We start from the raw sequence: 12,531 nt of genomic DNA on the forward strand, positions 1-12,531 counted from the left end.
TGGTTAAGTACAGGGAAACAATATTACCATGGGGCAGCTGGGATTGCTGACTTTACCGCGTTATAACATGTACATGTACCTTGCAACTGAGACAAATTGCCCTCCACCAACGTAATTGTAGCACCAAATGAAATAATCAGTGTTTAGTAGTACAGCTGTAGTAACCATGACAAAAAAAATCATGGGCATACATTAAAAAAAAACTCAACTCGATGCAAGAATTTCATTAAGTATATGAATATGTGATATAATTATGCACACTCACACACACACACACACAAAGAGAACAGCTAAATGCATTGATGGTACTGTACTGCACTGGAACCTTCAAATTCACCTCATCAAAAGCTGTACTCGCAAGCGAGCTCCGCTGTACATGTACTGAGGTTTTCCTGTACAGTCAAACCCCCATACAGAACTGATGTGCAGACTATGAGGTGATGACATCACCTCTTCTGTTTTGCATCATGAGTGTAACAAATGTCACTTCCCTACAAACTCAACTCTTTAAAATTCCATTTATAACTTAATTTAATGTCCAATTCCAATGAAAATTCCATGAGTTTGATTTTACTTGTTAACTAGTCAACTTGAATGCAGAGTTTCATTGCACTGTATGTACAAAAACAAACAAACAAACAAACAAACAAACCCAAAAACAATGTAACAAGTTACAGTTGTCTGCACAATTATTCATACCCTAAATTTCTTTGGTAACAAGGAAAAGTAGAAATTACGCGGTGCGTAACATATGTCCCCGCCGGAAGTAGCATTTTGTAACAAAATGTGCAATATAGGTAAAAAATCAAGGTCAAAGGTCAAAGAAGTCAAAGGTCAAAATTCTGTGTAGTTTTGAAGCCCTCACCTAGTGCCATCACATAAAGCAAATAGAATCGAAATTGGGTTAGAAATGGCGAAGGAGTAGCATTTTGTAGCCAATGTACAAAATAGGTCAAAAATCAAGGTCAAAGGTCAAAGAAGACAAAGGTCAAAATTCTGTGTAGAAGTTTTGAAGCCCTCACCTAGTGCTATCACATAAAGCAAACGGAATCGAAATCGGGTTAGAAATGGCGAAGGAGTAGCATTCTGTAGCAAAATGCACAATATAGGTCAAAAATCAAGGTCAAAGGTCAAAGAAGTCAAAGGTCAAAATTCTGTGTAGAATTTTTGAAGCCCTCAACTAGTGCCATCATATAAAGCAAACGGAATCGAAATCGGGTTAAAAATGGCGAAGGAGTAGCATTTCGTAGCAAAATGTACAATATAGGTCAAAAATCAAGGTCAAAGGTCAAAGAAGTCAAAGGTCAAAATTCTGTGTAGAAGTTTTGAAGCCCTCACCTAGTGCCATCACATAAAGCAAACGGAATCAAAATCGAGTTAGAAATGGCGAAGGAGTAGCATTTTGTAGCAAAATGTACAATATAGGTCAAAAAATCAAGGTCAAAGGTCAAAGAAGTCAAAGGTCAAAATTCTGTGTAGAAGTTTTGAAGCCCTCACCTAGTGCCATCACATAAAGCAAACGGAATCGAAATCGGGTTAGAAATGGCGAAGGAGTAGCATTTTGTAGCAAAATGTACAATATAGGTCAAAGGTCAAGGTCAAAGGTCACGACTGAAATTCTGTGTAGAAGTTTCAAAGCTCCCATGTAGTGCTATCATATAAAGCAAACAGAATCAAAATTGGCTCATAAATGACAGAGAAGTAGCAAATTGAAGATTTTGATCACACACGGACGCACACACGGACACACGGACGGACGGACGGACGGACACACGGACGGACGGACGGACGGACGGACACACGGACACACACACGTACGGAGCCCGTTTCATAGTCCCCTGCTCGAACTCGTTCGGCGGGGACAATTAAGCCAATTTCTCATAAAATAATACATGTATACACTGTATTTGTGGTGGCAATCAGGCATCGGTTTGATACCTTACATTGTCATACTAGAATCATTTACCTTTCCAATTCCATGGATCTCATTTGCATTACAAAAGAAATGCTAGGATACATTATACTTGTGTATTTTCAAGGCTTTCCACACTCGTAAAGAAGGAAATTTCAGTGTATCGTTTTGCAAGTGAAGTCGAACCCAAATTTACTTCAGTTGGTACTATGACAACTAAATACTGTACACAAAAGTCACACAGAAGTATCATCATTCTATCATTCACTTATTGAAAAAAACAAACACTAAATACATGTATGTTCAAGGTATGAATAATTATGCACCGTCAACTGTGTGTGTGTGTGTGTGTGTGTGTGCGTGTGTGTGTCATTTGTATTATTCCGCAAAAGCAGTATGTTGTACCTGTGTTTTGGCAAGAAAGATACTGTATCAATACTGGGAACTAATGCTCACCTCGCCTCACAAATTTTCAACACATTGGAAAAACATGTAAGTCATCACAATGTATCACCTCTCCAGTGCAAGTTTATTATGACAAAATTGGCTCGACAAATCTTTTTAGCAAAGTGGCATGGGCTTCCACTGCTGTGTTCATGAATAGACTGGATGAAATGGTACGTCACAACACAGCATTGTGATATTACACACCATGACAATATCCAAAATTAGGAATATGACGGTCACTGGTGTCACCAAAACAAAATCGCCATAGGACACTACAACGCATTCCAATGCCATTTGTCTCAGCACAATTTACATTGTACTATCTTGTACCATCTTGTACTAGTAATTCATACTTTGTGTGCTGACCATCTTCCCTCACACTTGTGAATCATCCGTCATTGATCACCACCTTTACATTGTAAATAATTTGTGGAAATTAGACACATCCCCCTGAAGAACTTATTTTCCAAATCACGACATATTAAGCTTTTATTTGTGATTACCACCCCCCCCCCCCCTTAAGACCCCCTCCTCAAAAACTGATTTTCCAGACGGTAACATAAAGTTTACAGTATACATTTAAACAATCACTGTACTTTGTGATTACTTCATTACCCCCCCCCCCCCCCCCCCCAACTTAACTCTTGGCATCACCATGCATTAGCAACCTTTTCGCTTGCACATTGCAATAACATGATCTGCACTTCCTGTAGTGTGAGGATTAACTCACCATTTTCATACAAGGGAAGCCCGTTCTAATAAGAACGTAAATAAAAACAAAACCCCAAACAATTTCCTTGTTATACCAGGTTTCTCACTACATCAGGGTAGAAAAGAAAAAAAAAAGAGACTTCGGTTCTGCAAAATCTCGTTCTAAGAGGGTTTAGAATACACAATGGCCTCTTTATAACCGTGTTCCACTCTGTACATGGACTGAATGAACCAGACTAATGACATAAGGAGGAGTCCAATGTATATGACAGCAACATCTGGCAGATAGCATCTAATCCCATAAATGGCATCTAATCCTATCTAATCCCATTATAATCCCAATGTGGCATCTTATCATCAGCATCCTCAAAGCAAAGTCATTACAATTCCCTTGAGGTAGTTGTGACATCCCCTTTGATTCACTTGCTATGAGTATCTCTGTCTACCCCTCTGGTACACCACATGTAGCAGCACAAACATCCATTAAGTCTGTTGAGACTGCCGACTGAACAGTGAATGACTGCTCTGTGTCAACAAACCAGTCTATGATCCTCAGAAAGCTGACACACAGAATTTTGATTCGGGAAGCTCACAAACTACAATTTGTTGTTCCTCGATTCACAAAGGAGCGCGTGCTAAACAGAATCAAAATCTTCATCTCCAGCAAGAGCACCATCGCTTCCACATGGCCCTGGCATAACAAGCACAACACACAAGTGCATTTATAGTATCCGTCTTTACTTTTTCTTGCTCCGAACTCAGCTGAAAATCAGCGGTCACCATGGTAGTACCACTTGCCCTTATTCTTATTTAACTGCTTAAATAAGTAATTGATCCTCTTGTTCATGTTGTGCCTTGCTTCTGGTCCCATTTGGTATCCCACCATCTTTCGCTTCCTGATCAACATCTGCAGTTCGTTTCCTTTCCAGCCGCGCATCCACCACGGTCCCGACTTCACGTTTTTCTTCAGATCATACGTGCCATCCCCGAGGATGTCCTTGTAGTCGTTCTCGCCAAACAGCGCTCGCTTCTCCGTCCAGTAGTCTCTCTCGGGTTTCTTTGGAGCTGGTAGTTTCTTCCACTGGATCAAGGATTCCAATGATGGTCTCTCCTTGGACAAAGCTGGACCTGATGGGTACACATTGTTAGAACACAAATAAAAATAAAGTACAATGTAAATGATCTTGGTCTAACTAACTATACACAGCCCAGTCGCTGTACATGGTACGTCGCGACAGGGCTGTACGCGCGACCACCAACCACTAGGAGAGCGACGTAATCGTATCACGATAGCTTTGAATTTTGATACTTAACATAATTTTTGTCACCTCAAACTCATCGAGTATACTCTTCAATATTTACTCTACATCTGATGCTATCAGTATTCAAATGTACGCAATGAAACTTACCGAAATTGATCATCATATCCAGCATGTCCACCCGGTACACAATCTTTCACGCCAGGCCTAACTATACACTTGAACACAGCACAGTCGCTGTACATGGTACGTCGACGTACCATGGAATTGCGCCAGAAAGTGTCATTTTATTTGTTCCACGGACTTATCGCAAGTGGTCTCCATGGACCCAGTGTGGCGAACTATTCTTCTGTAATAAAAACATGCATTTAACGTGAGTAAAGTATTCTGTTTAAAGGAGAAAAGTATACATTTTCCTAAGTTTTGTAGTTGTGTTGAGGTTCCTCACTTTGAGGCTGCATGCCGCGCTCGTCAGACGCTGTTTTCGCATAGCGTAACAGCGTCTGGTCGGGCTAGGTCTAACAGAGGTTCCAAGATCATGCAGTATCAGAGCAATTAGTTCACACACCTGCGTCATAAATGACTTTACGATGTAATAGAACATGTACAATATCTAGCATTTGAAGTCAAACGTAACTGCAGTTGCTTTCAAGGTATCATTCATGTTTCTGAAAAGTTGCTGTTATTCTACAAAATTTATACACAAACCATCCCATCTTTCAAACAATAGGACCATGGTATGGAATTCGGAATTCAGCAGGCAAGATGTTCTGTTCGATCTAAGTCAAGTTTTCTAAGAGAAATATGTGTTAAATACTCATTGAACATGTGTGGGTGACACACTTTGTCTTTGGCATGTTTGGTTTGCATTCTTCGTACAATAAATCCCTGCGAATGCGATTTCAACTGGAGGCTGTGGCGTGGCAGCGTCAACGTCATCATTAAGCCAGTCCAGCCCAACTAGACGCCGTGCTTGTGTATAGTGACAGGGCTGTGTATAGATACAGTCCGGCTTACAAGTAATTTATGCAACATGTAACGTTAAAGTTAGAGCCTTAAATAGGCATAGAAACATCACGAACTCGTGTAACAGTCCAACACCATTTTCTACTCGTGGGACCATGATGTATCGAGATCGCTTGAGCATATTTAATGAAGTGAAGTCAAGTTGTCTTATTGCATGCTTCTTTTTTTTTTTTCGTCGAATCATCATCGATAAAACACACGACTCACCATTAGAAAACAATCTTTGTATGCTCCGTAAATTCCAAATTGTTGAAACATCGGTGAGTAACGCTCGTCTGATTAACGACGCCATGTCGGCCGATACCTTCGTGTTATGTTTCGAGCGCAGTGCATGCGCCCTGTGGTATGCGATCGTGGATATACGCACATGTGCGCTCGCCCCGAGAGGATACACACACAGTAATATTGATGTAGCGGTTATGGTCAAACCCACCTCAAGGGAGACGAAGAGGGCCCCCACTTTTTTGTATAAATGCTAGTACATACTGTAGTCGGAATATAGAGTCTAACCACGTCGTTCAGCCCCCACTTTTTTTTCTTTTTTTTTCTTTTTTAATACCAGTACGGAAGTGGTACTGTACCAGAAAAATGTGGTTATAGACTGCTTTAATATTTTTTCTGTTGTTTTTGCTGTGAAGCCAACCCCTGCCCCCCCCCCCCCCCACACACACATTTAAGAACGTGGCGCCGGCTCTGAGACAGGGCAGGTGGCAACTTGACAGCTAGGTTCTCCGCATTTTCCTGTGTACCGGTACCAGTATATGAAGAGTTTGTTCGCAAAAACCGATAAGTCCATATTTGCCAAAGAGAGATATACCGGTATGCGATTTAAGGTCAAGAAAAATAAAGAGAATGATAAGGAAATTTTTGCTTCTTTTGACCATAACATCAAAAAATATACCTTAATATCTAGTGACCAATATATCATTTAAAAGGTATTATTTTGTACTTTATGACAGAGGCCGTACTTCAAAATCTTCAAAAATGGACTTATCGGTTTTTGCGAACAAACTCTTCATATAGTGGAAATTAAGTGGAAGTAGGCCTTAAGCAATTTTCCCATGAAATAGGACTTCATTAACTCCTCAAATATGGAAAATCATGTGTGTCATGGATTTACAAAATTACAAAACACTGCCCTTTTGTGAAAAAAAAATTCTATGTGTTGTGTTGTTTTATTAAAAAAAAGAAAGAAAAATGCTTTGATTTTACAATCGTTTGAATGGCTGTGCAATATAAGTTTTACCAGCTGATACATTTGGGCCTATCATAGTTAATGGACCCATTTTATAAAACAAATAATGCACAGGTTTAACTTCATAATGTTAATGGAAATGAAGAACACTTGCAGTATCAAAGGAAACTCAAATCCAAAGAGAAATGTGGATTGAGTGAAAGCAGCAACATTAGTAGAGCACATCAATGAAAGTTTGAGAAAAATCGGACAATCGATGCAGAAGTTATGAATTTTTAAAGTTTTGGTGTTGGAATCGTTGGATGAGGGGACTACTAGAGATTATGACGTATGTGTGGACAACAATATAAAGAAAATATAAAGGGAATTCCACAAAAAATTTATTTTTCATGAAAATCACACATTCCATCAACTTGATACTGACAAGGGGAGCAATTATCCCCCTGCTTTCTGAAAGCGGTTAGTCAAGTGCTCTTTCATTATGCCAGAAAAGTGAATTTTTGTGGAATTTTCTTTAAATTTTGCATCAATTGTCCAATTCTCTTCAAACTTTCACTGATGTGCTCTACTAATGTTGCTGCTTTCACTCAATCCACATTTCTCTTTGGGTTTGGGTTCACTTAAATGAGATTGTGCATGTTGCACCATTGTAACTGCCCTCGAACATGTTAACATTTCCACTAACACACTATAATGTCGAATAGCCAAGCTTGTGTATTCCCCCGTTACAGGATTACAACTGAATAGTTTCTATCCACCCCTTCACCTCCTAGTGATCCCTAACTATGAGATAAGTTGTCACAATATCTTTGATACTGATGGACATAATGATCTTGCTGTAACAAGAATAACCTACTCACCTTTATACATGTACAATTTGTAGTTGGTCTGTCTTTCGCACAACACTGAAATTGACAACCATCATTTTGTTGTATAGATCAGTAAAAGGACCGAAGGAACACAAGAATACATTTGTGAACACCTGAAATCAGTAGAAAATTAATGGTACTTTATTCCCAAGCACTTAAAAAGGATCAATTTGTTTTTTATCTGCACAAGACATGATGGCCAAGGAATACAGGAGAACCTGACAAGAAGCTGCATGGAGCCACTGAAATGTCCTCTTTAACAAATGTGATATTTCACTATATCAGCGATAAAATCAAAATAATTCATAAGGAAAGGGTCCTACAAAATAGATATTTTTATTACATATAATTATGTCATTACATCAGGTATTTCACATTTCTGACCTTGTTATCAATGAGGTACATGTGTATTGTGACATATCCTTGTGAAAAGCTAGAAGTGTTTCTCTGTGTACATCATACAAAGCTGTGTTTCTGCTCAGTAAGGAAATGGAAATCTGAGAAATGAATTGAGGGAATCTGATTATCTTCACGAGGTCGCACCTGATCTGGATGTTGAATTACGTGGACATCATTTCTGGACACTGAAGCAGATATCTACTCCATATTCACCATGACTTTAGCAAATACACACAAAATAAACAGGTCAAACATAGCAATTGCAGTGAGTTTGTTAATATGACGATATGTGTCATTAATCAAGGCACAAATTTCATGTGCACATGCCACCTGGAGAGCAATTACACAAAACATTGATATTGCAAAGAACATGACACAGAAATCATCAACATCATTTTTGCAACACCACTCCTAGCTCAAACTTAAATATACATTTCAATATTACACATTGCAGGTGCTCTTCAACAATCTTCTCAGTTCTTAGAACATCATTACATGCAATTGTTTTGATGATTACATTGAAATAAGAATTAAAGAACTGCAATTCTGATACCTACACAGAAGCATTGAAAGTGATTTGTTTTTCCTCCAAAAATACACATATATTATTGATATAAAACATTATGTAGAAAATATCTGAATATAGTACATATAAATTTGGGATGCTAAAGATATTCATTCATCACAGAAATAAATATACAAGGCTTTGAATTTTCATTTATAAGACGTTATAAAGAATTCTTATGTACATCTACAAATAGAGATATTTTTCTTCTCTGTTTTCAATAATGACTACCCGGTAAATAAAGAGACTTAACTTCAAGGAGATATTTGTTTAAATATTTGTTGAAAGCAAAACAGTAAAATGAAAGTGACAGATCAGTGAACACTTAAAGAGGAAATCCAGTCCAAATATAAGTTAGTCTGATAAAAAAAAAAGAGTAAAATCTTATGAGTTCAACAGTATAAATTTGACTGAAATCAGATGAAAAATAAGGAATAAACAAAGGAAGTTTTGCTAATTTCTGCAAAACAGTTCTTGTTCAGTGACATGAATATGCAAATGAGTGAGCTAATTGTGTTATACCCTCACAGTTTTCCATTGATCGTGTTGTCACTCAACTCGAAACACGATGTTATTTCTGGTCAAATAACTTCAGAATAGTGATCAGTTTAATAGATATTGGGGGATTCGAGCCTCGGCATAATTGCTTTTGAATGAAAAACTGGAAATTTCGAAATTTTATGTATAAACTACATGGTAAGTTGTGAGGGAATGACATGCTCACTTTGCCATTTGCATGTTCATACTGACTGTTCAAAAACTGTTTCCCCCAAAATAGCGAAACTTCAAAATGTCATAACTTCCTTATTTTTTACCCGATTTCAATCAAATTCATACTGTTGAACTCGTAATATTTTACTTTCTTATCAGACTTACTTCTATTTGGAGTGGATTTCCCCTTTAAGCAAAAGATATTCCTGTCCTAGATTTCTGCTTCAGCAGCTTCCATAGGGGTAAATTCTCCTCTACACATGTACTTCAGATGATGCGATAGACTTCATACATAGCAAGATATACAGACTTGTGAAATCAAATCGTTTTCAGCCTCTCCATCAGTTTAATACATTTGTGAATGATGGGCAGAGTTTAAGTCTTTCTGTGCCAGGACTTTGGACAGGGTGCAAAACAATGTGGGGTTTTCTGTGCCAATCAGCACTTCAAGCTTGCGAAAGATTTTTTAGCCATACCTGAATTGCAGGGTTGCCGAGTCACATAATAATAATAATAATAATAATAGTAGTAGTAGTAGTAGTAGTAGTAGTAGTAGTAAAAATAATGATAAAAATAAAGGACAATTATATTGCGCAGCTATTATAACAATATACTCTACTGCGCATTACAAAGTAATAATCACAACACACATCATTCAAACATAGAATGCATTGTTCAAAAATGAGCTTTTAACCTTACCTTAAACTCATTAACATGCAGTAAGTGTAAGATTAATGCATTTGTTTAATTTCTTGCAATCTCATGCCCACTTCAATAAAGTTCATGCTAATTGGGGGGGGGGGGGGGGGGGACAAAAATTGAACAGATATGATAAATATAAACCTACTTAGAGCCTGAACTTTCTGTGTTAACTACCCGTGAAGGAACAGATCCTTCCATTGACATCTTTGTGCAATTCTGAAAGCCTTTGAAACAGGAATGAGTGTAGAAGTCTACCCAAATGAAGAGTTTATTGCAAAATGGGTTAAGCAACATTTTCAAACAATCAAGAGTAAGTCCATCATCACATACAGTACCGACAGCAAATTATTTTCCATGCGAACATTCGGGATTATTTCTGAATATTCGCGAATCGCACATTCACATTCGCGAACATTCACGAATATTTGGGAATATTTGGAAATAATTGGTGCTTGATATCCGAAGTGAAATATAGTACATAGCACATTCCAAACGCGTGAATATTTGTGGATATTCGCGAATTTACGATGCATGAATATAGGCGCAATGCACAAAAATGCGCAAACATTTGCAAATATGTGGAAAATAATTCACTGTCGGTACTGTAGAGCAAAATAAAACATTTCAAGTGATAATCCACCTGTTTCATAACAAGGAATATTCTTGAAGTTGTATGAAAAAATATCTCATATTACGTTAATATTTTCATTCCAAATACATCAAATTAAGAAGAATGGAGTTATGTCGTTTTGCGATCAAACTCTTCACATAAAGTCTCTCTAAAGTAACAGACCTGATTGCACCATTCACAATAAAACATGCAGAAGCTCCTTAAAGGTATTAGCCCACATTTGTAAACCTGCAGCAATTGGTCTCATAGTTAGCATGGAGTTTGGTTATGATTGCAGTAACACCTGTGCAAAATTTTGTTCCAATTAGTCCATTACTTTCATAAAAATAAATGAAAATGCACCGTAATCCGTATGCATGCGTATAACGCTCGCTAGCTCCGGTCCACGTACGTGTTACATGTACAATGTACGTAGCTATAGCCCGCGCTCGTAATTCGATTTTGGGTCGGGTTGACCCGGTTTGAAAATTGATTTTAAAACGATGATTTTCTCTCTTTTATCGAATGGTATAGACACAGAGCGACAGGTGAGGTATATTACTGTTATAACTTGTACTTGAAGTCATATTGGACCTGTTTTATGCAGTTTTGATTTTCGTGGGTTTGCAAATGTGGGCTAGTATCTTTAACAACCCAGTGGTGATCCATGACCGGCACTTTCCTGGCAGCATCTCGCTTTTATCTCTTTTGACATGATTGCAGCCCTGCATGTTGGTGCATCAAAACACTGGGTGCAAGTCGTCAATGAAATACAAGTGCAAATTCTACCTCAAACCCAAAATAAATAAATACCAATTTTTTCATTTGTTTGTTTTGGCTGTTAAGTACAGAAATAAGCCACATATTTGGATGAGATTCATAACAGCACACGTACACCCTGTAGTGTTCAGAAAAGCCACATCACTAGCCCTTCCCACAAAAACGAAACAAAACAAAACAAAAGATAAATTTTTCTTTTTTGCTCTGTTATTCAATAAGTAGATATTGTGCATTGCAACCATTTTTTATTCAACTTCTTATAATCATATCATTACTCATTTTTGGTACTTTGTGCAAAAAAAAAACACTCCATCATAGAGGTGATGATTCTCATTCCATCATAAGAATGCTTTAAGTTTGTGTACGTGTTGGACATTCAATACTCATTCTGACACAATTACTATCATGAAATCAGTGAATATATTGATATTATTATTATGACAATGTTATTACTATGATATTCATCATCACCGATTCCCACATTCCCCTTGTATTGTATCAAACTGAGCTGGCTCAATTACAAAGCGACCACTTTGCTGGGACTTTTCAATGATGTACAATTCAAGACTCTTCACCCATTGAAGACGAGTCCCGAGTATACTCGGGGAAAGTGTCTGCAGGAAATACGTGTTGTAGCAACATCAGCTCATCCTCAACAGGTTAAAGGGTGCCTCTAGTTTTGTCAAAGAAAAGCCATCGAAAAGTATCATTGTGACAAGAGACAGTTTAGCCGCTCAAGCCTACAGTTTGGTCACATTCAACCTACTCTCCCCCCTCCCCCTTGAAAAACAACCAAACAAAAATTGTATAAAAATAACCTTACTAACAAATGTTTTTCAAACATAATCTTCAACAAAGACAATGAGATGTGTAATTCACATAAATAGGCCAATAATAATGCCTAACACACTGGTGATTTCATATATTTCTACACACAAATAATCTATCCACAGGTGGCGTGTATGGCAAGGCCATATAGTAACCTCTGTGTTGAGAAAGACAGTAAGACATAAAGACAAAACAATGCCCAATGTGAGCTGAGTGTGCATCAACCTATTTCACGTATTGACACTGCCACTGAAAATTTTGCCGCTTGCTTCGGTGGTGTGCCCGACTGGTGGCCACATCGGGTCACTTACAATGGCCCTCTCTACCAGCTTGTACCGGTTCTTTGGTTGCCGCTTGCAGCGTAAGGGTCGAATGCACTTCTTAAAGGTGGTTGTGTCAAAGACAAAAGTCTGTGGGAGAGAGGAAAAGATGAGGCAAAAACAGAAAAGACTCATTACCCCAGAAATCTACAACCTAGAAATTGTCAGAAATCGTATAATATGTCTCTACGATGTAT

General features: G+C 38.0%; 2 protein-coding genes across 2 annotated transcripts in view; both read right to left on the reverse strand.

Annotated features, from left to right (window-relative positions):
• Positions 1-2,995: 2,995 nt before the first annotated feature.
• On the reverse strand, positions 2,996-5,713 carry LOC140238923 (large ribosomal subunit protein mL51-like). Its single transcript, XM_072318819.1, has 2 exons — positions 5,563-5,713; positions 2,996-4,198 (listed from the first exon to the last, which is right to left on the reverse strand). Exons 1-2 carry the CDS (start codon positions 5,645-5,647, stop codon positions 3,840-3,842), a joined length of 444 nt encoding a protein of 147 aa, XP_072174920.1. The 5' UTR covers positions 5,648-5,713; the 3' UTR covers positions 2,996-3,839.
• A 5,846-nt stretch (positions 5,714-11,559) lies between these two features.
• LOC140239182 (polyamine-transporting ATPase 13A3-like) overlaps positions 11,560-12,531 on the reverse strand; it is a 48,593-nt gene continuing 47,621 nt past the window's right edge. The window contains exon 29 of the mRNA XM_072319064.1: positions 11,560-12,424. Coding sequence (XP_072175165.1) covers positions 12,245-12,424 — 180 coding nt within the window. The 3' untranslated portion in view covers positions 11,560-12,244. The remainder of the gene's footprint in view (positions 12,425-12,531) is intronic.

This window comes from Diadema setosum, chromosome 15, assembly GCF_964275005.1.
Source record: "Diadema setosum chromosome 15, eeDiaSeto1, whole genome shotgun sequence".
NCBI lineage: Eukaryota > Metazoa > Echinodermata > Echinoidea > Diadematoida > Diadematidae > Diadema > Diadema setosum.

Excerpts from the sequence above, each read along its gene's own strand:
- LOC140238923 (XM_072318819.1), bottom strand. The coding sequence starts at position 5,647 with ATGGCGTCGTTAATCAGACGAGCGTTACTCACCGATGTTTCAACAATT. Across the intron at positions 4,199-5,562 it reads ACAAAGATTGTTTTCTAATG|GTCCAGCTTTGTCCAAGGAG; the intron begins GTGAGTCGTGTG and ends TGTACCCATCAG.